The sequence below is a fragment of the Gouania willdenowi genome, chromosome 8 (assembly GCF_900634775.1).
Source record: "Gouania willdenowi chromosome 8, fGouWil2.1, whole genome shotgun sequence".
In the NCBI taxonomy this organism is placed as follows: Eukaryota; Metazoa; Chordata; class Actinopteri; order Blenniiformes; family Gobiesocidae; genus Gouania; species Gouania willdenowi.
The window spans coordinates 18,012,469-18,037,658 of NC_041051.1; the positions used below are offsets into that span (position 1 = coordinate 18,012,469).

General features: G+C 38.1%; 1 protein-coding gene across 6 annotated transcripts; it reads right to left on the reverse strand.

Moving 5' to 3' along the window:
• Nucleotides 1-565: 565 nt before the first annotated feature.
• brd4 (bromodomain containing 4) lies at nucleotides 566-24,776 on the reverse strand. Of its 6 annotated transcripts, XM_028454880.1 has the most exons (20): nucleotides 24,646-24,776; nucleotides 21,703-21,798; nucleotides 14,062-14,440; nucleotides 13,592-13,729; nucleotides 13,378-13,513; nucleotides 12,777-13,297; nucleotides 12,261-12,644; nucleotides 12,052-12,180; nucleotides 11,647-11,877; nucleotides 11,319-11,554; nucleotides 9,642-9,973; nucleotides 9,284-9,379; nucleotides 8,821-9,195; nucleotides 7,482-8,255; nucleotides 6,627-6,733; nucleotides 6,378-6,528; nucleotides 6,153-6,283; nucleotides 5,832-6,037; nucleotides 4,669-4,945; nucleotides 567-2,706 (listed from the first exon to the last, which is right to left on the reverse strand). In XM_028454880.1, exons 3-20 carry the CDS (start codon nucleotides 14,284-14,286, stop codon nucleotides 2,638-2,640), a joined length of 4,518 nt encoding a protein of 1,505 aa, XP_028310681.1. In that variant the 5' UTR covers nucleotides 14,287-14,440; nucleotides 21,703-21,798; nucleotides 24,646-24,776; the 3' UTR covers nucleotides 567-2,637. The 6 variants fall into 6 exon arrangements, with proteins under 6 accessions (XP_028310679.1, XP_028310680.1, XP_028310681.1 ...); XM_028454878.1 differs by lacking the exons at nucleotides 21,703-21,798; nucleotides 24,646-24,776 and adding an exon at nucleotides 19,369-19,960 and having other exon boundaries at nucleotides 566-2,706; nucleotides 6,378-6,525; XM_028454879.1 differs by lacking the exons at nucleotides 21,703-21,798; nucleotides 24,646-24,776 and adding an exon at nucleotides 19,369-19,960 and having other exon boundaries at nucleotides 566-2,706; nucleotides 6,159-6,283.
• Nucleotides 24,777-25,190: the final 414 nt, after the last annotated feature.

Here is a 25,190-nt window from a genome sequence, read left to right on the forward strand (position 1 = left end):
TTTATTAAAATTCTCATAAAATTCAATTAAATGGAATATATGATTTAGTACATTTGAGATAGTTACTTAAAAAAAATAAAAACAATAATACAAAGTTAAAGTCTAAAATATGAGAATATTGATTTTTTTAACCTGCCACACACAATCAAGATTAATTTTTGCATTGTTTTTAATGAAACCTGATGTTGCAAAAAAGTTATGAAATCAAGATCTTTAAGATTGTCGTTTCATCTTTAGATATATATACAGTATATCCTCGTCTACTGCATTTCAGAGATTATACAGGTTCAAAAACAAATGCAAAGGAAATATGATATTAAAAAAAAAGAACAATTAGAAGCCATTTTTAAAGCCAAATAAAGGTTTTTTTATACAACTAGAGGTCCTATATTCCAAACTTCAAGACAATACTCACTTCATTTTCTGTTTTTCTATAAAAGAGATGAGTTTATTGAATGATCATAACAGACTTAATCAGAGACCATGATACCATCGCTCACACACCAAACGATAGGCGAGAAAAATCAGTCGACCTGAACCCCCCCGCGCCCCCCCCCCCAAAAAAAACAAAACAAAACAAAAGTATCAAAATAAAATACCTGATTAAAGCAAACTCTGGGCTGAGCTGCGGGTCAGCACATTCTCTGAAGAACTCATGGCACGTTAAGTCTGACAGTTATATGAAGAAGAAACAAAGCTTATAAGGAATGAAATTCTTTTTATATATATAAAACAAATTGCCCATTAATAACCATTCTAGAGATAAAACAGGATATTCATAAAGTGTGGACTTGGTGGAAATGAAAAAGGCAAAAGTTAAGCACAGTAATACACTCCTGACAAACTGCTCCTTTTTTTATGCTCCTCATCAACATAATGAACGTTTCTACACTGAAGAATGTGCCTCCGTGCACCACACACACACAAATGCAAACACACGCGCGCACACAGTCATGCAGCCATCCTGTCACTCAAACACTCGTGTGGCTACGTCGACACAGACCTGCCTCAACTCTGATGAATCAACACATTTCAGGAAGTAGTTGTCAGTTGTTTACACTAATCAGTTCAGCTAAAACTCAAATTGAAACCCAGAAATGGACAAAAAGGGTGAAACATAAAATGTCAATTCTTGTTTTGTTTTTTTCCTCTCTTAATTTACGATGAACTTTTTTTATTTTTTTATTTTTTAAAACTCAAAGTCTTCTTCCCAGTAGTTGAAATACAACACCTCCCCCGCCTGATGCACTTTTTAACTGTCCACTAAAAGTGTAATATGAGTCAATGGAAATTTTAATACAATACAGGCACTGGAGAAAAAAACAACAAACAAACAAACACAGTATAAGAGACCAGTGGAGAGGATGAGACCTGTTCAGAAGGCTCACCCCCCTCCCATGTCTCTTAGAACAGAAACATAAGTCGCATCCACCATTATCAAACAAAGATAAAAATCAAAAGTTTTCAGTTTTTTTATTTTACTTTATTGTGTTTGTTTCTCTTTATGATGTAAATGTGAGCCTTCACTAAAATAAATCGGTGTGATGCAAAAACTAAACCGGAGCTCGTTCCGCGTCCATCTGATTATTAACAAACCTGATTCAAGTAAGAGCTACAGAGGTGAAAACTGTTCCCTATCAGCATCTATTAGAGATAAGGGGGCGGGGCCTGCAGTGAAATTCAAAACTGATAATGCATATATTTAGGTGTTGTTTTAAATAACTATTGAGTTGTTTGGCATAGAAGTAGCTGGAGGACAGTGTTGGTGTGAAGACTTAAAACTGTAGAGGGACAAAAAAAAAATGAAAACAAAGTAAAAATCCAAAACAAACAGTGACTGTAACATGAAAAAATACTTTCTTACAGTGGATACTAAAATGATTAAAAACAAAACAAAGAACTGCACTGCTCCAAGTCTTGTTATTGGTTTGTTGTGTGCAGGCCACAGAACAGAGCGTAGCATTTAGAAAAAGGGGTGTAAGGCAAAGTGTACCTTCTCTGCTGAGAACTATACAAGATTTACAGTTTGACGGATGAGTCGCTCAAATGAACAGGAGCACAACAACACACACACACACACACACACACACGCGCGCACACGGTCCTTCCTGGCAGTTCGACAGCACCTGCTTAGTCAGCACATTATCAGAGCATTCTCACTGGGTGCTCTTACTCTTGCAGATCACTTTGTGGGCACACACACACACACACACACACACACACACACACACACACACACACACACACACACACACACACACACACACACACACACACACACACACACACACACACACACACACACACACACACACACACACACACACACACACACAAATAAACACATACACAAAAAAAGAGAAGAAAATCAAGTGTGAAAAAGGCAACTGTGCCCCTGTGTCCTTCTTATCAAAACAGGTGAAGCCCAGTTTCCAGTAAAGGAAACCAGACCAGTTCCCAGTGTCAGTGCGTGCTCACGTAAAGGAACAAACCAAACTGTGAGCACACGTCCAGAGCTTTGTCCTCCTGTCTCACCCGGACCCCATCAGGTGTACGTAGAGTCAGCGTCCCGCTGTATAAAATTACAGTTCACCATGAGCAGGTTTTTTTGCCGTCATGTATAGGTTGGTTCTTTCCTTAGAACAGGTTCTCCTCGAAGATGGCCATCAAGTCACTTTGGAAATTCATGTCAATGGTGGCGGCCATCTGTGGAGAGAAAGGAAGCAGTTTAACTCTGTTACTATGGAAACCGCCACAGATGGAAGCACCACCAGGGGTGGAGTTTGGACCACATCAGTTTAAGGTCAGCATTGGACATTCCCCACACATGAGCACATTTTCACCACTGTTTATTTATCTGTTTGACTGTGCCATTGTCCGTATTTTAACCTGTGTCTGTGTTTGTACAGGGTGGGTGGATTTTTAACTTTCAACTGCATTTTTTAGTATGAAAAGCACTTTTTATAAATAAAGATTGAGTGCTTAACAGATTTAAAACAAAGACAGACCTTACCTTAGTATTTGGAGTGGATTCGGATCAATATACTGATTTAAGATCAGTTTGAAGAATCCATCTCTCTCATCAATGGTGACATTTCCAAAACTCCTATCTTGGTTCATAATTGACTGGGGCCTCATTTATAATGCTTGCTTGAAAATGGCGCCCGCCACTTCCCAAGCAAAGGTTGTGATTTATAAAAATAAACGTAGCATGAATATGAAGCGAAAACACCTGCGCCAACGTCTAGCCGGGCTATCATTTATAAAGAGAAATGTGCGTGTAGGTGAGCTCTGCATTGTTTTATAAATCTGATTTTTTTTTGGGGGGCGTGGCACATTTCCAACGTACGCTCACTTTAAAGTGTAGATTCAACTCAATGTTTTATAAATGAGTCCCCTGATCTTTATGAAATTTGACTCAGTTATGAAGGGTTGGTTCCTCATTTATCCTACTCAGTTTCAACCAGATCGAATCCAGATTGCGCATTTCATCGTGGGTGCATTTCATAGAGGGTGCCCATAAATTTGGACCTACTGTATTAATGGGGATTGAAATATTTTACAAGCCTTTAAAGTAGGTATGAATATGGTCCGATGATCAGGACCAGTGATTAATGTTCAGTTCTTTTGGGACAAACCCACTACAGGAGCCGAGGTCCAATAAGAATGGCGGCATAAATAACATCACCAGGACCATTATCCTTAACTTAATAGAGCACTTTATAACCAATCAAAACCTGAAACAAACTGTTTTTTGAGACATCATATCAAAAATGAATATGGCCCTCTTTTTTTTTATATATAACTAAAGTTGAACAAATATTCTTATTTTGCACAGATAATGTTTATTTGTGGAATACATCCAATGGGGCATCATAAAAATTAACCTTTATTGCCATGACATATAATGTGATCTAAAGCAGCATTTCTCAACTGGTGGGTCAGGACCCAGAAGTGGGTCGCGGACAGCTGGTCAAAAAAAAAAAAAAAAAACTTAATGTCTCTCAAATTGTGTTTTATTTTGAAAGAAACTTTTCTTTTGACAGACATGCTGTGAAATGCATGTTACACAGGAAAACATATACATTTATGTTTTAAAAAAAGATTATAAATGTGTGTTTTCAACAGCTATTTTTGAAAAAACTGAATTCGGCTGGTTGAATTAAAAAAAAAAAAGAAAAAAAGTGGGTCTTGATTTAACGACCGTGGCTACATGTGGGTCCCAGGGTGAGACCAGGTGAGAACCCCTGATTTAAAGTTAGGAAATTAAGTGTTGGACATTATCAGGACATTGGATGTTGTTTTTTTTTGCATTTGAATAGTACAAGAAACTAAAAAATAAAATAAAAACAAGCAACAATATTTGAAATCAAATGATTAAATATTTGGTAAAAATTTGTGTGTGCCAATATTACACCTCAACTGTATTTGGTGAAAACAATGCAAATGTTACCTACAATAGGAGAGCGATTAAAACCAAGTATAAATAACATTGTGAATTAGACATGAGAAAATGAAACTTTAGACTCCAAACTTGCTATAAATATAACCTAAAAAGGAACTTCATAGTTTCAGTTTCCTCTTCTTCCTGTTTGATAAGAAACTCAGCTTTAAACCTAATGCTCGTCTTTAAAAAAATAAAAACAGAAATTAAGATAATCATCTCACCGCTTCTCTCCGCCGCCTCTCCTGCTCTCTGCGACGTGCTAACTCTCTCTGTTGATCTAGTGAGTTTTGTGTGGCGGTCTGGGGGGGCGTGGGGGGCTGAGGGGGCTGCTGGATGGCAGCAGGCTGGCTCTCCTGCTGGCTCTGCTGTAGCTGCTGTGGTTGTGATGGGGCTTGAATGTGGTGTTGGTGGTGGTGATGGTGGTGCTCCAGACGCCTGCGTGGTTCTTCGTTAACTCTTCTGCTGCTTGGCTCCATGATGTCATCGTCATCTCGACTTCTGGAAAACATTCAGAGCAATTATTCATATCAGATTAAGATGCAATTTTAACATTTTTTAAACTTCCTCAATGATTTTATAGCTTCAATTACAATCCATGAGGGTTGGCTTCAATTATAATTGTGTACTTGATAATTGAGTATAATTAGAATTGTAATTTTAAGAATCTGTTGTTGTCGTAATCGTAAATTAATTGAATTTGAGTTAAGATAATTGACTTTGTAATTGTAATTACCATAGAATTTCAATAAAAAAATTAAATTCCAATTTAATTAAACGCAAAACAGATCTATGGCTTACACATAATAATTAACAAATATTAAAATGTGTTTCCTATTAAGTCGTCAGTGAATTTTCACACTCCTACAGGTGGTAAAGGTTAGAAGATTTAGGGGTTAGAGTTTGGAAATAATAGAAGTTTCTTTTTTTGAATAGGGATGATACAATTTCACAAAGTAACATCAATATACTGATGCTACAGCAGTTTAAAAAATAAGAAAAAAATCCCCATCCCTCATCATTGGAGAAATTTTAAAAACTCATTATCTCGATTCGTTATTGATCCATCTTTATGAAATTTGATTAAGTTATGTTGGGTTGGTTCCTTTATTAGTTAATGACATCTGAGGTTTGCATAATAGCAGCCACTGTGTCACTTATAAAGAACCTCTTTCTCATCTTTTGATAGAGCTTACAATTTAAAATGATTACAGGTCCATTTTAAAAAAAATGTTGCTTTTAATTGCTCATTATGGACATTTTTGTGAAACAAGTTGGACATTTATTTCAGTTCAAATGGTATTTTTCCTGTTTTGCAATGAAGCGATGAGATGATAATATCCATTATCTCAGTACAGAAGGATGTTAGTAATTCAGGGCGTCTTACCGTAGCTTGTCCTGCTCTCTGCGAAGCCGCTCTTTCTCGGCCTGCTCAGCTTGGGCCTTGAGGGCTTTCTCCCTCTCCTCTTTTTCTCGTGCTGCACGACGAAACTGCTCAAAGCTGTCACTAGAAGACTTCACTGCCGATAGTGGAGTGGATGTTGATTTTTGTGCCAGGCTAGCCCATGAGCCCATATTCTTCAATTTAACATCCTGAAGTGACAAAAGAGCAAAATAAACTTAATTAAAGGCTGCAAGACGTCATAAGCATTCATTCAAAGTCAGCAAGGGTTAGCTATACAGGATAAAACACTATTCATGTACCCACCTGTACCTTTTTTGGGCCAACAGGAGTTTTGGGTTCGTGCTTGAATTTCTCTTTATCTTGCAGAGAGGGGGGAGGCCCACTGGGTTCAGCAGAACGAATGACGGGTCGGGAGCTATTCTCAGATTTCATATCTGTTCAACACAAACAAACATGTTTATCATCAGGTCCAACGACTTATTTTACACATTTGTAATTATGGAAAAACAAGAAAGCTGTGGTTCTCACTTTGTACGCCGTGCTCTGGTTGACACAGTTTATTGTCAGAATGTTTGGGATGCTCTGGTCTTACGACAGAATTAAACGTCTCGCCTCTTATCGCCGCTGGTGGAGAAATCTTTTCCTCCTTTAGGCCAACTTGGTTCCCAGGAGCCCTCTGCTGTGTTTCAAGCAAATCATTTTAGACACTATGCCAGCCTTGTTTTTTTTAATAATCTGTCCTTGTGGTTTTAACCAGAGCCCAACAGCAATCCCTACCTTTTTAGACTGCATGTTCTGAGGTGGAGACTGGTGAGGGACACTGGGATACTGGAGAACTTGAGGAGAATGCAACATGAGAGGAGATGGGTTGTCTCTCATGTGACCTGCAGAAAGAAGTTACAAGTCTTACTTTACTAAACCAAACTATAACCAAAATGCAATTTTGAACAAGGTATATTTGCAGAAAATAAAATTACAGGCAATCAATGTTTGGTTTTCTAAATTTAACAACAGGGTTGGGGTCAATCAATTACAATTACATTCTCAATTACTAAAGTCCAGTTACAATGAATCACAATTACTGAGCCTAAAATAAATAACTTAACCAAAGTTAACCTTCCTCTTGTGTTAGCTTTATGTTATAATAACGGGTCCTAAATCAGCTGTAAAATACACTGAAAACAAATATCTATCATCTAATTTCTTTCCTATATATTGTTTACCTTGTAAGGCTTCCTAATCAATAAAAATATAAATTTTAATATTTTTGGTGGTGGTATCTGAGCCTTTTTTGTGTCACTATACCCCTCGAATTCATATATTTTTAAATGGTAACATGTGGGAACGCTTGATATGAAACAGACTTTAATAGTTGTTAACTACATATGTGTAGAACTGGACATAGAACTGTAACATGGTTCCCCAGTTTAGAGTTAAATTATAACTGACAATTTGTATAAAATTTTCATGGAAATTACAATTACAAAAGTCAATTATCTAAACCGGTTTTTAAAATTACAATTACAATTATAATTATGCCATAATTGTAATTAATTATTAAATTCGCAATTACAATTATATTTGACCCCAACCCCGTTTAACCACATCAATAATGTGGTCTCATATTCATACCTATGTTGTAAGAGTCGGTCTTGGTTTGGCGGGGGGATGGCTGTTCCTGCTGCTGAATGATCTGCTGTGCTTTGTTGGAAGAAAGTGAACCCTTGTGTTGGGAGACTTGGGACTGATTGGAGAGTCCTGAGCCCTGCTGGTAGCTCAGCTGCTGCTGATGCGGCTGTTGCTGTGACTGCTGAGTGTGCTGCAAGTGTCTGGCCTGGAGTAAGGGCATCTGTTGCTGCAGGGGCTGAAGTGATGGGACTGGCTGGGCCTGGGATTGAACAGGGAGCTGGGGAGGAGGGATGGGCGTCTGTGAGGGAAGCTGAGATTGTCCTTGGACTGGCTGCAACAGAGAGGCCTGTCCTGGAAGCTGCTGCTGATGACTCTGGAGGACTTGGATGGATTGTTGTGGCTGACGGGCTTGTTGGAACTGCTGCAGATATAAGTGTACTTGGTTTATTGATGATGCAGAGCCCGGCTCTTCATCATCCTCCAGGAGCATCTGGGGAGGCTGGGACGACAGCAAGCCCTGGGGTGTGAGTGTTGGCGGGGAAATTGACCGCTGATGCAACGGCTGAGGGGTGTGGAGGATCTGAGGGGCGAGCTGGTGCTGTGGTGGTGCTGCTGGCAGAGACTGGACCGGTTGTTGCTGCTGCTGCTGGAGGGCTGGCTGCTGCTGCTGCTGCTGCTGCTGAGGTGGGGCAGGTTGTTGCTGAGGGGCTTTAGGATGAAGAGGCGCTGCCTTGTGACTGGGCCGAGAAGGCTGCTGAGGCATGGAGATGTGTAGAGCTGCAGAATACATTTGCAAGAAGATGGAAAGAAACTAAGTTTATATTGGTTGTCAACAAATCGACATCAGGGCTGCAACAATTCCTTTAGTTCCTCAATTTCTAAAAAGTATCAATCTTGTTTGTTTAAAAAAAAAAAAAATTACATTTATGCTTTTTGCATTTTTCTTTGAAATTACCATCCCAAACAAAAGCATATTTTATCTGATTACTTTTTTTGTTGTTTGTTTGGCACAGTTTAAAATGCAACAATATCAACAGTGGACAAACATTAACAGGAATCAATACACTTTAGAGGCATGCCAGGGAAACCCCAATTAACCCTCAAGGGGCTTAAAGAACAGGGCTCCCGATATAACATAACATTTAAACTTTAACTAAAGAGAAAAAATATATATATAATAATAAAACAAAGTCAAGACAAAATAATGGAACGTCAAGACAGCAACTCATTTAATCGATGGGATAATAATGGAATGGATTATTACTGCAGCCCTAATCTCGTATCTCCAGAATACATAGGTTTGAAGCGCAAAAGCAAAGGGGTTTAACACACGCTAACTTACCAGGAGATGGGAGGACGGGATGCTGATTCAAGAAGGGGTGCGTCTCAGGAGACACTGGCCCAGCAGAATGAGCACTGAGATGTTGAGGAGGAGAGGAGGAGGAGTTTCCCGTATGCTGGGTCAAATGCATGAGGGGCTGACCAAAGGATGGCAGCGACTCAAAGCTGGTCTCCAGTAACTGGGAAGATTCCAGAGCTGCAACTGGGGGGACCATGAATCCTGCATGAGACGGCTGCTGCTTTATCTGACTGTTGGTCTGAAGTCCTCCAGCCTGGGATTGATGCCCAGTCTGAGCAGGGCCTGTCTGAATATGAGGATGTATCTTCTTCCCTTCTTTGGAAGACTGGCTCCTCTTCTTCTGATGTTTCATCATTCCTAGGTGTTGGAGAATTAAAATGATGGGTTAAGTTGCAATGTATTCCATCATCGGAATGTGAATGCTAAAATGTTTCCACTAACTGACCCGTCGGCTGAGCGTCACTGTCTGAGCTTGAGCCACTGCTCTCCGAAGAAGATCCAGTCTTTTTAGAGGAAGCCATCGACTCAATAGTTTTCTCAACTTTAACAGAAACCAAAAAAAAATATTTGATCACTCAGTTCCTTATTACATCATTTAAATCAGCATAGATAAAGAAATATCTTTCTTGAAATCAATCTGTCAATAGTCAGTATTATTTATTTCACCATTAATACTAACTAATTAGGCATTCAGTGTCAGATTTAGATTTTTGTCTCCTCTTTACACACCAATTAGTGAAAGCAAACAATGCATGTGTTTTTGATACAAAATTACATTTAGTTGTATTGAGTTACACACTTACCTGAAACTTTTTTCTTTTTCCGGAGGCACGAACTCACGTATCTCTCCAGCTCACGTAAAGTAGAAGGCTTCAAAGTCTCAAAGTCAATCTCAATCTCATCGGGGTTGGAGTTTTTTAAAGAAGGCTCTCTGGATTGGATGATATGCACTACACGGCCAAGCTTGTCACCAGGAAGTTTGTTGATGTCCAGGCTTAGCTGTCTCTTCTCCTCATAGGTCATAGGCTTGCATTTTTCCCCAGTAACCGTTAATGAAGTGGCACCGATTTCCTCATCCAAACTCGGAACTGGCTGCAAGTTTGGAGGGTGGTTGTTTTTTATCCCCTCCTTTTTGCTAAAGAAACAAAAGGAACGGTAGAAAATGTTTTGTTTTAAATTAACTTTTAAAAGTCAAACCTAAAAAACAAATGCTTGCAGGTGTACAACATTATCTCAAGGAAAAAAAATTCTAAAAATGAATGTGCCTTCTATAGCATGATCAAGAATGGCCTATTACTAGAAGAAACAATTCAAGCCTACCAAACATCAATTACCTACTGACAATGCAAGACATGAATTATCAACCACCAGAAGGGCAACACATCTTCAAATGTGCCTTGTTAAACAAAATGAATAGCTAAAAAAGATTGTGATTTAGTTTTTCCATTAGTGAATGGCAGTGCTGCTTATGAATAACCGAGAGATCAAACACAGTTAATTCGAACAAGTTAACTCATTGAGTGCCATTCACATCTATAGACGAGAATTGGTTTAGTAATTGTGTTTTTCGGCTGTGGTTGCTAGGAGACAGTGTGAAGAAGCTCTCCGGTGAATATCTAACTTGTACAATGATGTAGTGACCAACTGGTGACATGTAGGTGGCAGCAGCGCACCTTTGGATGAGAGATCACCCGTGATGGGCAGGGGTCAGAGGGAGAGGAAAAGCGTTTACAAGACAGAAAATGGAGCAACGAGAGTTGATGCTGAAGCTCACAGCAGCACACACTCGACCAGAGCATGTGTGGAACCTAAGTGGACTATTGAGAGTGTTGCGATGGTGAGATAAAACAATCAAATAAACGAGGATATCACTGACACTGGGCATGTCCGAGAGGAGGAGGAAGTTGCGTGTATGGAGAATGACGGTGGGAGAGACTTATAGGAAGGCCAAAATACAGTAAGAATACAGTAAATACAGTATGTTTCCATCAAAAGCCCAGTCTGTGTTTTTGTAGTTGTATAGAAGGAAGCCAATGTTAAGGTGTTCCTAAAGCAAAAAAAAAAAATAATCGCTTCAAAGTCACTGGAAGGTTTTTTCAGAAAAAGCTGTTTTTCTCAGCTTTTTGTCACAAACTGGCGATTTGTGTGAAACTTGCCTCTATTCAACTGCTGATACAGAAGAACGAAACAAGCTAGACACAAAATTCTTTTTTCTGATGAAAGTAGAGCCTAATCTTTCAAAATCTGGTTTCAGATGTCATAGTACAAAATATTCTGTGGGTCTTTCAAATTTGGTCAAAATGCTCTAAGACGGCTAGCACTGAGTGGGTAGAAATTTTGAAAATGGCTGGCACTGAACGAGTTAAAAACCTATTCCAACCTTAACCATGATGAAGACATGGAACTTAATATTGGTGATAATTAAAATGACAGCTCCATCACTGACAGCTTTTAACACCTAAAAAAGACTGGAAACCCACCTGGATTTCTTTTTCTGCACAATGTCTTTATTATTATTGTTGTTAATGGCCTTGGTCTTCTTGGACACATGTGGAACAGTTGTAGCCTCCTGCATGTCCTCCATCAGGCTAGGCACACTTCTCTTTTTATGCTTCTCTTTCTTCTTCTCCTTCTCCTTCTTTTCTTTCTCTTTCCTCTTTGGTTTGCTGGCTTGTGGTTGAGAAAGGGCAGCCAGCTGCTCATGGACAGCCTTCAACTGTAAAAAAAAAAATTAAGGCAATTCTCAGCCAACTTTGACAAAATGCGAGCTAGACTACATTTCTAATGATACCATTTCTAATGACTGACCTGTTCCTGGAGTTCTGCCAACCTTTGAGCTCTCTCTTCCTCAGAGTCATCAGTGGAAGACTCAGACTCTGAGGAAGAGTCGCTAGAGCTGTCCGATGATGAGGGGACATGGGCCATCGGAGGCTGTGGCTTAACTGGGGCAGGATGATGAAGAGTAGGAGCTGGGGCAGAAACCAGTGGCTTTGTCTCAGGTTCGTCCGGCATTTTGGCAAAACGCATCTCAAACACATCCTTTATGACAAGAAGAAAAACACCATCAAATAAACTTTGGTTGAGCAAACTCAAATCTAAAGTTACATTTCAAAGCCGGAGGTAACACACACGCACGCGCGCACGCACGCACACACTCTTCCTATATAATTACATTTATTGTAAACCCATGTAAAAAGAAAAGCATGCAAGTACCTGAAGTTTACGAGCCATAGCAACCACCTCATGGTCTGGTGGATTGTATTTGTAACAATTGGAAAACATTAACCGCACATCAGCTGCAAACTCCTGTGGTTCTCGATATTGTCTGTTATCCAGCTTTGCCTATCGAAGACAAGGAATATAAATTACTTGCCAATGGCAAATGTCATAGCTAATCACTGCCTTCGCTGTCATTCTGATACCTTGATGGTGCTCAAGTCCATTGGGTGTTTGATGATTTCGTGATAATCATGTAGTCCCAGTGTATCTACATCAACAGGCTTATAAAATGGCCAGGCGTAACCAGCATGTTTTTTAGATAGCATATCCCTAACCAGACTAGCACAGTACCCCAGCTGATCCTGTGGTCTGGGACTTTGACCTTCACTCGGTCCACTCAGTCCTATACTCATGCTTATATGATGCTGAGAATCTGGTGCTTCCTTCTTTAACTGTTTAGAGGGACGAGCGCTCTCTCGTCTGGGTAATGTTTTCCCAGATTTCGATTCGGCTGGTGACGATTCACTCAGTTGATCATTTGCTGTTGGTGTAGTAGTGTCCGCTTTCCTTTTTTGGCTCTTTCTTGGCTACATAGTAAAAAAACAAAGAGGAAAAAAAAGAAGAAGAAGAAAATAAATATCAATTAGACGTTTATATATATATTCTACAATATATAACAAAAAGTCCCCACATGTCAAATTACATGTTCCCATACTCACTTTGGTCATTGTTATGGAAGTTTGCAGCAAGGGGGCAGTATTCTGAATGGGTGCCGAGTTAAGTGAAGTCAGAGGAGGGGGCGGGACAGAGGTCAGGATAGGAACTTGAGAAGCGCAGTCTGGCTGTCCCAGTAAGTATGGAGCTTTAAGCAATGGGGCATGGCTGGGCAAAGTCTGTGGTAACGTTGATGGCAACTTTGGGGGCAACGTTGGGGGGATGTGGGAGGGCAACGTTGGGGGCATGTGGGAGGGCAACGTTGGGGGCATGTGGGAGGGCAACTTTGGGGGCATGTGGGAGGGCAACTTTGGGGGCATGTGAGAGGGCAACTTTGGGGGCATGTGGGAGGGCAACTTTGGGGGCACGAGGGGTGGCAAAGCTTGCATTATAGGCTGAGGAGGTAGTAAAGGTGGGCCCTGCACAGGTACTCGAACCTGTGGTGCTGCCGGGATGTTTGGCAGACCACGTGTTTGAGGAGTTATGGAAGAAGAGTCAATGATGGCTCCTGGTTTCGAGTTCAAACCTTGGTGGGGAAAAATAATTATTGCAATTATTACCGGTCTTAGCTCTGATAGAACATAAAAACAAGACACCATTCATTACCTCCATCTTTTCGCCCACGGCCTCGTCCCTTTCCTGTCATGACAACAATTTCGGTTTCTTCCTGAGGCATTTCTGTCACCTTTTGGAGGAAAGCCTTCTCTAGAGCTTCAGCCATTAAGACAATGTCATCTCCAGGCTGCAGAAAAAGACAGACACCATTAGCAAGGGCAATAATAATCTTTGCTAAAATTTGGAGACATTGGCCTACTGTTACCTTGTTGTATATGTAGCAGTTGGTAAACATTGTGTTGAAGTCTTGAATACATTCTTGGGCATTCCAGTAGTAACTGTTTTCAAGTCGTTTCTTAATTGTTCCCAGGTCCATTGGAGTTTTGATTATTGAGTAATAGTCCTAAAAACAAGAAATGCATTTAGTAATCCTTTTATTCTTATGAAAGCATAAGACAGCAGGTTCCCTCTGCATTTCTAATAACAGTGAACAAGGACCCCATAGACAGTAAAAATGTATGTCATCTTATAATTAGGAATTACTTGAATTTGAGGCATGAGCACCAACGCATTTCTGGTCATTTAAAAATCAGGCTGCAGCTTAATAATCTTACTGGCAAAGCTCCTTAAGTAAGCCATGTCATTTAAAAACTTGCTGGTTACACGTTTTGTCATAAAATTACAAAAGTATCTAACAGTTACTAAACAAACAAACACAGCAATACCAGTACTTACAGGCAAGTTAAGTTTGACTGCATCCACTGGGGCATTAAAAGGCCAAGCAAACTGGTGCTTCCACAGGGTTTTGACCACCACCTTTAGCAAAAACTGCAGCTGATTTGTTTGGCGCTTTGGCCTATTGGGGTTGATGTATTCTGGAGGTGGGGGGTTGCCCGGTGCATGGCCCTGCCCCTGGCTGCTGCCGCCCGACATCTGTGCTGTGTCCAGGCCGTCCCCCATCCTGATAGGGTTGGGCGTGAGCTCAGGCCCTTGAGCGGGAGCTGGAGCAGGGGCAGGTGCAATGGTGTTGGCAGGACACCAGTTCAGTCTTTGCCTCGGCAACGACTCCACAGACAGGGCACTGCTGATCCCATTGCACTCCTCGCTGGGCTCTCTGCGGAGAGAGGACAACAAACAGGAATTAGCACAACAATGCCTCCCCCCCCCCTGCCTCTGTATCTTTGTGGCAAAGATACAGAGGCATACTTTAAACAACAACAAAAATAGTAACTTTACTTTTTCTCAAACAAGATCTCAACTACAAGCAGTTGTTTTTATATACTCGCTAAGCAACCTTGGGTTCTCTGAAAGGTGTAACATACTGTACATTGAATTTATTATATTATATTATTTATATGCTCATGCATTTCATTCCAGTGTGTGTTAGACAGTTTTCTTCTTTTATCCTTTCAATCTTTCCGTAGAACTAGATGTGCCAAATCATCTGGCAGTTAAGGAACTGAAATACTGGGATAACAGGGTAGGGTGATGGGAGGTAGCACAAAAAGAAAATGAACCACTTCACACCTTGTACTGTCAGGTCTTGCACATCAAATAACAGTTTGACAGAATTAATGTCCCTTCATAATATGCAGAAATAATGTGTACCTACTTTCCCCAACAGTCTGCTTGAATGTTTGGCTTAAGAGTTAAGAGGACAGTCGTATTATTACGTATGAGTTATTTGGTTGCAAATTGATTCAGAAAGCTCAGTCACACAGCTTAAATAATGTAGTTAAAAACAAATGAAAAGTTCCTAAAGAGGTTGTAATTAGGGATGTCCGGATCCGATATTGATATCGGTCTGCTATCAGCCAGAAAATTTTATCGGACTGCATCTAAAATCTTTGATATATATTATATTACATTTATTCAATTGTAGAATACTATAGATATTATGTTGAAAGTTATGCATGTAACCAATTGGTTAATACTAAATGGGTCAGTTTTTCTCCTACCTACTACTGTTGCTGACTATTGTTCTCAGTTGAGTAACATCACTTGATCAAGCCTTTACTAACATTCCACACTACAAATAAATAAGTAATAAAAGTATGTATGATTTGTGCTGATATCGTATCTATATCAGCCAATACTCAAGGCTGCAATATTGGTATCCTATGGGAAGTGAAAAAGTTGTATCGGGACATCCCTATTTATAATGCAAGTGTATTGGCATTAGTATCTGTATAATCTAGCTCTACGCTTGTATTATATTCAGTCTTTGATAGAGGTGATATTCTAGTCTACAGAAGGCACAGGGCACAATGTGCAGTAGGTTGTATGGTGTCAAAATACAAAACAATACTGACTTTGCATGGATTCAAATTTCAACCCAACAATCAGCTAGATGTAAACCTCCATGCTACACTTAGCAGTCACTAATAACAGGTTTTGGTATCCAATCTTCCACTATAAAGCCTCCCAAGACATACAGAGGTCATTGTGGGGGCGTGTGACTAATCGCTTTCTTGATGAGTCACTTTCTAAGGAAAGCAGTTACACCACATGATCAGTGCTTTGGCCAGCCCGAGGCAGAAAATATGCAACAGAGAATCTGACTGACAAAATAATATCAACACACCTCATGGAACAACTAGAAAAAACACAATTCAAGAAGTGAACAGTATTCTTACAGCTCTACTAAAAAAAAAAAAAGCACTATTCGACAAATTTCTTTCAGCTTCTGAACTAAATATTACCGTACACACAAATGTAACAGCTTCACTCAAAGGATAACAAAGAATATACATAAGAGATATTGACATGGGGTTTAAATCTCTCAGTAAATTACTGATTTTTTCAATCCGAAAAGAGAAATTCTAAAGGCAAAAAGTACACTTTCACAACATTAATGGATGTCCTACGTAGCATTCACACAGATTAAAGGTTTGAGTTCTCTGTTAAGTTTGCATGTTTTCTATCAGCATGCATTTCACCAACACTGAAACCAATAAGTCACACAAAGATACTGTCTTGGAATGTTTCTTATGCACCATCAAAAAATCAAGCACAATAAAAATATTTACAAATAAGATAGAAAGGGTTTTTGATGTCTGTGAGGACTTGTTTTTTTAAGAGTAACAGATCTCTTTATGCGGACATAGCTACTTATTATCACCATATTACTTAATATAATCAGATAGATAAAGGCTGGTACTGTGTAAAAACCTAGAGTTCATTGTACTTCACAAATGTAAACAGTTAAAGCTTAAAAGGGCAACAGAAGAGTTTCTAACAGGCAATTTGTCATGTTACATCAGCCTATTCAAAAAAAGTGTCTCAATCTGAATGATAGGCAGGACAGAAAAAAAGGATAAATGAATGAATGAATTAGCCTGTTGTAGTTTGCTTTATCTTTATTAAAAAAATACTTGAAGTACTTGACCGCAATATCAGGTCACTGACAAAATTTGGTATATATTGGTAAAAATAAAAAATGGAAACTTCCAAACAGTGAGGTAAGCACCATTTCATATCTTGAGTGCTAACCAGTAACATACAGTATATATAGTCAGATTACATATCAAATGCAAAAAAAAAAAACAACTTACAATTTCTAGGCAATGCTGACATGTGAGAAGTCTGCAGAGGTCCTCCTGCTACTGAGTGGCCAACCTCATCCTCAACTCTGGAATAACAGCTAACCTTTGGCCTGGACAAACATGAGTGCAGAAGGCCATGGAATGTCTTTAGGAGAGGAAGTGGCTCTAATTACAGAAGTTGGGGGTGTATGTATCGCACTAGGATTTCTGTGTGTAGACAATCACAGAGCTTGATATAAAGGTAAAAGTGAAAATCATAACAGCAAGACTTTTCTACTTCTCTATTAAACATATATCTTGAGTTGAGGTGGATTTCAAGCAAAAAATGCTGACAGTTTCAAAGCATCAAATTATGTTTGGCCTTTTGCCTGAAAGTAAAATAACTACCAAAAATGATTACAGTACATAAATATATCAAATAAGTAATAAAATAATGATCTACATTGCCAAGGTTCATAGTATTTTCACTCATTTATGCCAGCTCTCTAGAGATCGACTCTCTTGCAACAACATTGAATTGGTCTAATTGATATCAGTGGTTGTAGAACTACTCCTGGTGTGAATCTTAGAATCTTATTGACATTTCTTGGGAGCCAACAACACATATTGCCTAGTGGAAGGTAATTTGATAGTTGGCATTGTGAAGCTGCTGTCCTCCTAACTTAAAACAGACAGAACATTATTAAACATTGTGGTTGTCTTTAGTAAAAAATAAGAAATATGTCTTCCAATTTTTCTAATTACGAAAAAAAGATGGATCACACAGAATTAACTTACTAAAAGGAAAATACACAAATATTACAGAATACCCATGCCTACCGGTATATGTTTTGGGAGAAAATCATACATTATCACTACATTTTCCCCACTAAACGGGCGGTTAAATGTGTTTTTAAGTGTTTGGAAGAGGTGAACGGACAAACTACACACAAAATGTTGCAGGATTTGAGCGGACTGTTTTGACTTCTAAAGAATAGTAAAATACAATCGCTTTCAAGATTTACCTTAATTCCTACCATGTATGTTTTCGGACATTAAGTATGTCAGTATTTACATCAAATTAAGGAATGTGGGTGAAACAAAAATTAAAACGGAAATGGATACCCTGAAAACAAGTGTGAGTGAGCCCTGAGATGAGTAGTTTCAGAACAATAGATGGTTATAGTTAACAATAAGATGTGCTTAAGGGTCCCCTCTACTGCCAGAAACAGTATTTCTAATCTGTGGACGTTCAACAAAGCTTTAAGTTAACAGAAATCTAATGCACACACTGTTAAACAGAAACAGCTTGATAGAGCAACTACAGAAGATTATCAATCGCATTAATAGTTAACCAACTTTCAGAGCAGCTAACTAGCATTATATCATATCCAAGTGGCACAAATCAAATGACATAAAATATGTAACATAATACCTGTAATAACGATGTGATGTCTGATGGCTATTAGTCTTCCAGATTGTGTTAATTCTGATGTCTTACTCTAGTCAACTGCACTTAAAGTTTGGTTTAAAGACCTTTCACATCTCATCCAAGAAGCTTCTTCAGTTCTGAAACTAACAGCAAGTCTGGGATTAATACTGTGGAGTTGATTAGCCTTGATTAACCTGTTGTGTGGCTCACTAGGATAAAAGAGGGCAAATGGTATTGGTTGACTCAGAGATACCGGTTTGTGATAAAAGAAACAGAAACTTACAAATTGATCAACAGTTTGTATCATTCTCCATACAGTACGAAGAAGATAATCTCCTAATCTACATTTAGAGGATTAACACGTGATGACCACTATCCTAAGTAATATTTGTAGAAGTTAATCAATAAAAGTAAGACGATCAAAAATACTATAAAATATGACATGTTATCTGTAGGTTTTAAATATAATAACTGATTTATTATAACTGACCTATTGAGACTTTTTGGGAGATTTAGTTTGTCAATAATTACACCAAATTAAAGAAAGTGGAATAAAAATCGGATATATTGTACCCTGGAACAAAAATTGATATGGAAAATTGGAAGGCCTTAAATACATAATATGAAAATAGATGCTACACTACTTTCGAGGTATTAACTTGTATCAAGCATACCAAAAGTGTAGCAAGTTTTTGCATTGAATATTATTTCAGTATGTGAAGCAATGTAGATTAAATATGTGCATATATACATTTCCCTCAACCTTAATCAGACTCTTCTGCTATAATACAAAAAGATAATACACATAAAAGCAGTCCTCATACAGCCAATTATAAGCACTTCCTACATGAGTAAGAGGAAGAGCATGCAAACACACTCCCCATGAGTCAGCCACATTATGGGAACCAACAGATTGCGTCTGTTCTTTCAAAGCACACCTACAGCTGGTAAGGATAAGCAAGCTAAATCCTGCCAGGAACTAGTAGATTTTTTTTTTTTAATACACATATACTATTATTCTGTATTTCGCCTAACCCCAAACTCCCTTTACACACCAGAGTTCATGTTTGTTAGAGCTAAAATCACCTTTTTACTGAAACTGTATGGGCAATTTTTTCCAGGAGGGCATCCAGTTTTTGAAAATCCAGCAAATTGTTTGACTCAGCGTGCATCTTGTAATCCATTTAAAAACTCCACTTAACAGGTACAAAAAAAAAAAAAAAACTCAAAAAAAGTGTGGAGTACTCCAAAGTTTACTACAGATTTTTTTCCTTTTCAAAATGTATTCTTGAGGATCCAGTAGGAAAAAAAACGAGTTCTTATTGCGAGTAATCCACAGTGGAGTCCAACTGAAGTTAAAGGGTGTTAATCCTGGAAAATGGCCACTGTCTGAGGACCGTCGGTCCAGGCTGGAAGGAAAGGCTGTAGGAGACCAACAGCCAGCAGGCTGTGTTAGCTGTGTGAACCGGTCTTCTCTCTACCCCATCCCCCTCTGAGTAGTACAACGGCCCAGTTGCCACAGGCTCTTCTCTTCATTGTGTCCTCTCCAAGGTCTACCCAACTTAAATAAGGCAGAACCAGACTGAGAAGTGCACAAGAAGGAAAGAGGACAGTGATAAGGTCCTGGAGGAGCTCTGCATTCCTCCTGCTCTCAGTACAAGTAGAGCAGCATGCAGTTACTCAACAGTAAAAATGGCTCTGCTGCTTCCTCATTCAGCCACACTCAGCCCACACACCCCTCCCTTTCTCTCCCACGCACTCACTCATACCACCCCTCCTATTTCTCCATCAATAGCTTGAGGTCTTGGTCTCTCTCTCTTCATTCCCTCTGTTCCACCTTTAATACCCCACCCCCTCAGTCTTTTCTCTGTCAGTTTAGTCAAACCCCACCCCCATCCACTCTCTTCCTTCAGTGTAATCTTATGTATGCCTTACCCCATCAAATATCTAATAAAATCACCTAAATTGCCAACAATCTGAAATAGAAAATTAAGAAATTTGTGTATTATATGAAATAAGGTCAATAAGATATTATGATGAATTAAAAATAAATAATATAATACATAAGAAAATATTAACCTTATTGATTATGAGATTTTAAGTATTGTCCAATGAAAAACTTCCAGACCGACAGTTGACAATAAGAAATGAAGTGATGTAATGTAATGTAATGATGTGAGGGCAACAAATTATTTAAAAAGTGCAATAAAACATGCAAATAAAGTTTACCCACTGACAAACGCAGGTAAATAAGTGTGTAACAACAGTTTTTAAAAGGCTTTTTTCAGTTGCTTTTCATGAAACTTCATATTTGTACATTATGGTACTTTTAATTCTAAAGTAAAGGAAATATTAGATAAATTATCTGCTATGCATATGTTTGATTATGTTAATGTGGTATGTCATGCTGCTTACATGCACATTTTATTTCAATTGGTTTTAACAGCCATACAAGTTCCACATTTTTTATTACCGTATCACATTCGTAAAGTTAGAAAATAAATGTTTAATAACTAAAAAATTTTTTTTTAAAATTCCATCAATCGTCGGTCAAAAAGTATTGGTCCAATAATTATCTTGCAATTCTATGTATCCTAAAAAGAAATATACCAGTAGGAAGAAGACTGCAATTGTATACTTTTTGCTCCACCACTTTTGCAAAATGAGCCAGACATCAAATAAGCAGGCAAAAAGCTATATGCTGCAATAATGCACAGTTGTCACATGATGATTAGTGACAGAATACACAATATCAGTTTCCCTCAAATTAATTTAAATAAAAGAATACTTTAATCACTGCCTGAATCTCAAAGCACTTTACACCTGAAGGCACATGAGAGCTTCACATAGGGAACATGTTTTCACTAAGTGGATAAGGTGTGTCCACTTTCCTTTCAGAATGTGAAAACAAACATGTATGTTGATTGGGATTTCAAAACAGACCAAAGGAGTAGATGCGTGTCTGACTGCTTTTATCTCTGTAATTTAGCACTTTAATGAACTGCAAACCAGCATAACTTGCTCCCTCGTGAGACATGAATGGAGCTTGAGTGACAAGCAACCCTGGCCTGAACAATGCAGTTAATGAAGATGTATGAATATGTTTGTTTGAGGGTGATAAAAAAAATTGACAGGTAATAGTTGGGGATTGAAAAGTAAAAGTACTTTATTGTCATTACACAATGAATTAAAACAAAATCAAAGATCAGTGGGGGTGGTTGATCCTGGGGACACAGTGGATTGCTACCTTTGGCAACCAGCAGCCTCTTGGTGCAGAAGCAAAACACTGATGGTGTCCTCATCTATTGAGTTGTCTTTCTATATGACACATGGACCATTGCCAAAAACAAAACAGCAGATGCCAGAGGGGCAACAATCCAACTAACTGAGATTCATCCATTTATATTTCATCTTCTATACCTGCTTTATCCTGGTCAGGGTCTGCTGGAACTCATCCAAACTGACATCAGGCACAAGGCGGGTACACGAGGTACAGGATAACAGCCGATCACAGGCCTAACACAAAGAAAAACAATAACTGAGATCCACACATTGTTAAATAAAAATGTATCCAAGCTAATAAAAGTTTGAATGCATTTTAGGTGCAATCTAAGTCTAATATCCCCATCATCTTGTGAGTCGTGTATTACAAACTGTAAATGGTATCAACAGTATTTTTAAAACTTGTCAACTATTATTTTGTTTAAATTTTTTTTTTTTAATTTTATGTTCTGCAACTTTTTCTAAATGCAAAATTCTGTTCAATATTTAGGTGAGCTAAATTAGATATGAGTAAATGACCACAGGGACTTTTTTTTTTTTTTTTTAAATAACAGTTGAAAAAAGTAGTGCTGGGACATTTTTTTTTTTAAAGTTTATTCCCATTACTCTCTTTTTTTTATGAGATTAACTCATTATTTACAGGTTTGCAATCTGATTCAGTGTTCTTCATCAATGTTCAGAGCATTGTGAGCACTGCAAGAATGTCAACAGAAAAACCACAGTATTTTAGGGGATATTTAATTTATAAATTACAAGTGTGTTTATGCTAAATTGAATAAAAATATGTATCACTTTAAAAATTTACTTTTTTATTTTCACCTGAATACCAAAACATTGGAGGGAAAAATGAGCTTTCACTACATGTAAAATTGTGAAAAAATCTGATACCTCAGCTTGGATGGGTTAATATTACCTTTTTTGGATTTCTTGTGGACCAGTATCAGCAGTTGCACGACCCAAACCTGCTTTTTTGGTGACCCTTGCTGTGCAGCGTCTGTTTGCTTCATCGCTTATTATTAGTATACGCTCTTTGACCGTGGATGTAATTGGCCTCATATTGTAGATAGATAGCATGTTGCCAACTGGCCTCCACATATCTACACAGCTGCACTGAGACATTAGAAAAGACTGTGGAAGGTTTTAGACTATAGAAATAGAGTTGTGAGCATTTATTAAGTCCTATCTTTGCCCATGCAGCAATGACATCGCACACTGATCAAACACAAAAAAATATTCATCTTGTATCTTTAGGCTATAACAATGAACATTTATTTTGATAGACATACAACATTGCCTTACTGTTAAATAGTATAATGTGCTTACCAATGCGTATGCCTATGATAATTAGTATTAGTATTGATTAAAAAACATGAACTATTTCCAAATCTGTTTCTGCATCAGCAATAACAAAAACAACAATTGTTTTATCAATTAAGTAAAATTAAAAGAAAAGAAAAAACATTTTATAAAAAAAAAAAAATTTAAAAAAAAAAGCACTCAGATCGTAGGTGAGAGAAAGTGAATACTGTAAAAAAAAAAAAAAAATGTTGAATGTCATTCTAAGTACTATGATGCCATCAGTTATGGTAAACGTCTTTATTACACATTAGTGGTAATTATGTTATAGGATGCATTAGCAATTCTTCTGAGCATTATTTCACTAGAAAATTAATTAAATTCTTCTAGATATTAAATACATCTGCACAAATATTGGCAATATCAGTTTGTATCTTTACTCTGCTACTAAGAAATTGGATAACTAGTTAAACCAATTCATAGTGTTAGAGGTAAAGAAAAAAACCTGAGTAATGCAGTAATAATAAAATTATGACAAACAACCCAAATATTCAGAAATGATCAATTAAATCCAGTTTTACAGTTTTTTAAAAAACTCATTTTTAAGGGTAATTCATAAATAGACCCAAGGATGGAGTTACCATCGTAACAACACCTAAAAGCACATCACCAAAAAAGACACATTTAAAGCGAGAGACAAAACCAATGGGCGATGTAAACTTTGAAGGACATGCTTGACATCACTTACTTATGTCAAATGCAATTTAGGTGTATATCAATTCGAAAATGGAAAAAATTGTTTTGTATTTTTGCCCAAAATGATGGTCTTCTTAGTTGTTAGACTGGTATGTCTACTATGGCCCAGCACACTGACAACAACCAGTAAACATGCCTTTTTTTTGTCATTTTTTTTTTACACCTCGAGGCAACAAGACTCCAAGTCACGAATCATGAGACTGGAGGTTAAATGAAATGTACCATAAGGATTACACTTCTTGTATAATAATGTTACTTATGATAATGAAAATTAAAGCAGCAGAAACAACACATTAAGTGACGGGCCTTATCATTGTCTGATGTCAGAATTGTATGTTATTACCACCCACCGACCCTACTGACATTAGTATTACACAAATGATCAGATATGTTGAAGCAAGATAATGGTATGTGGTTGCGTAGAAAAACAAACTGAGGTGATTGCAGGCGCCACCATCGCCTTAATCCATTAGGCCACAGGGCATTGAAGATTGCCTTGCTCTCCTAATGACCGTTGATGTAGCAAAAATCAGCCGCCGTAGTCTCTTGTTTACAGGGTTGTTACAATGAGCTTTAAATGCAGCACATTATTTTAATAAAATTCTAACCTCCGTAGTGAATACATTTAGCCTGAGTATACATCGACTATCACCGTGACGGCGTCACCGTCTTCCACAACACAAGACAATCGACGGGCAAGCTAGCAGTAGATTATCTATACAGTGGCCGTAACACCTCTTGTTTGACTTACTGTAGCGCAATCGTGGCCAAAAAGATGTAAAACATGCAATAAGTGCCAGACAACACACACTTAAGTGTGCACGTATTGTGTAATTTGATAAACGGCTGGTATTTAGCTTCAGCTAGCCAGCTAGCTACCAGTACAGGCCTCCGTACAACAGAAACGGTTTCGTTGGGCACCGGCCCAGTGTTACAATTGTGGCCTTGACTATTGCACTGTCCTAATTCTTACTTCTACACATTTAGTGTCAACACTGCTAGTGATTGAATCCAACCCGTGTCGTTTACCTGGGTTTATTTGGTTGCCAGGACGCGCGGGATAGTTTCTCTCCGAGGACCCTGAACACCTCTCGATTTCGATGACGTCACGCGTAGGTCTTCTGCTGTGCACGTAGAAGTGCGTCAGGGTCTCGTTTCCAAAGGCAAAGGGGCGTTATTTGCTATCTGCTCAAGACACTTCTAGTCCTATAGATACTTTATGAGCTCAAAAAAATAAATTGAGTTAAATAGCATAATTATGTTTAACATGTATACATGTTATTAAACAAATAAACGATTTGATTTTAGGCACATTTGATATGTTTTGTTATCTTTTTAAGACTTTGCCATTTGAAAATGTTAAAATATGTATTAAAATACATTTGTATATGCTGCTGTTCAGGGTTGGAGTAGTGTGTATAATTATCGCGCGCGAATTTGTTCACTTTTAAAGATAAAAAAAATAAATAAATGTGTCACATACATATTCCGTTTATAAGTGACTCAGCAGACCTTAAAATAATTTGTTTAATATCTTGTTTTTTAATTATATGAGACAACAAAAAGAAACGTAA

Coding starts and splice junctions, on each gene's coding strand:
- brd4 (XM_028454877.1), bottom strand. CDS start 19,466: ATGGATTACAAGATGCACGCTGAGTCAAACAATTTGCTGGATTTTCAA. Junction 13,298..13,377: donor CCGTGGGCGAAAAGATGGAG/GTAATGAATGGT, acceptor TTCCCCACCAAG/GTTTGAACTCGAAACCAGGA. Junction 9,974..11,318: donor GTGCAGAAAAAGAAATCCAG/GTGGGTTTCCAG, acceptor TTGTTTCTTTAG/CAAAAAGGAGGGGATAAAAA.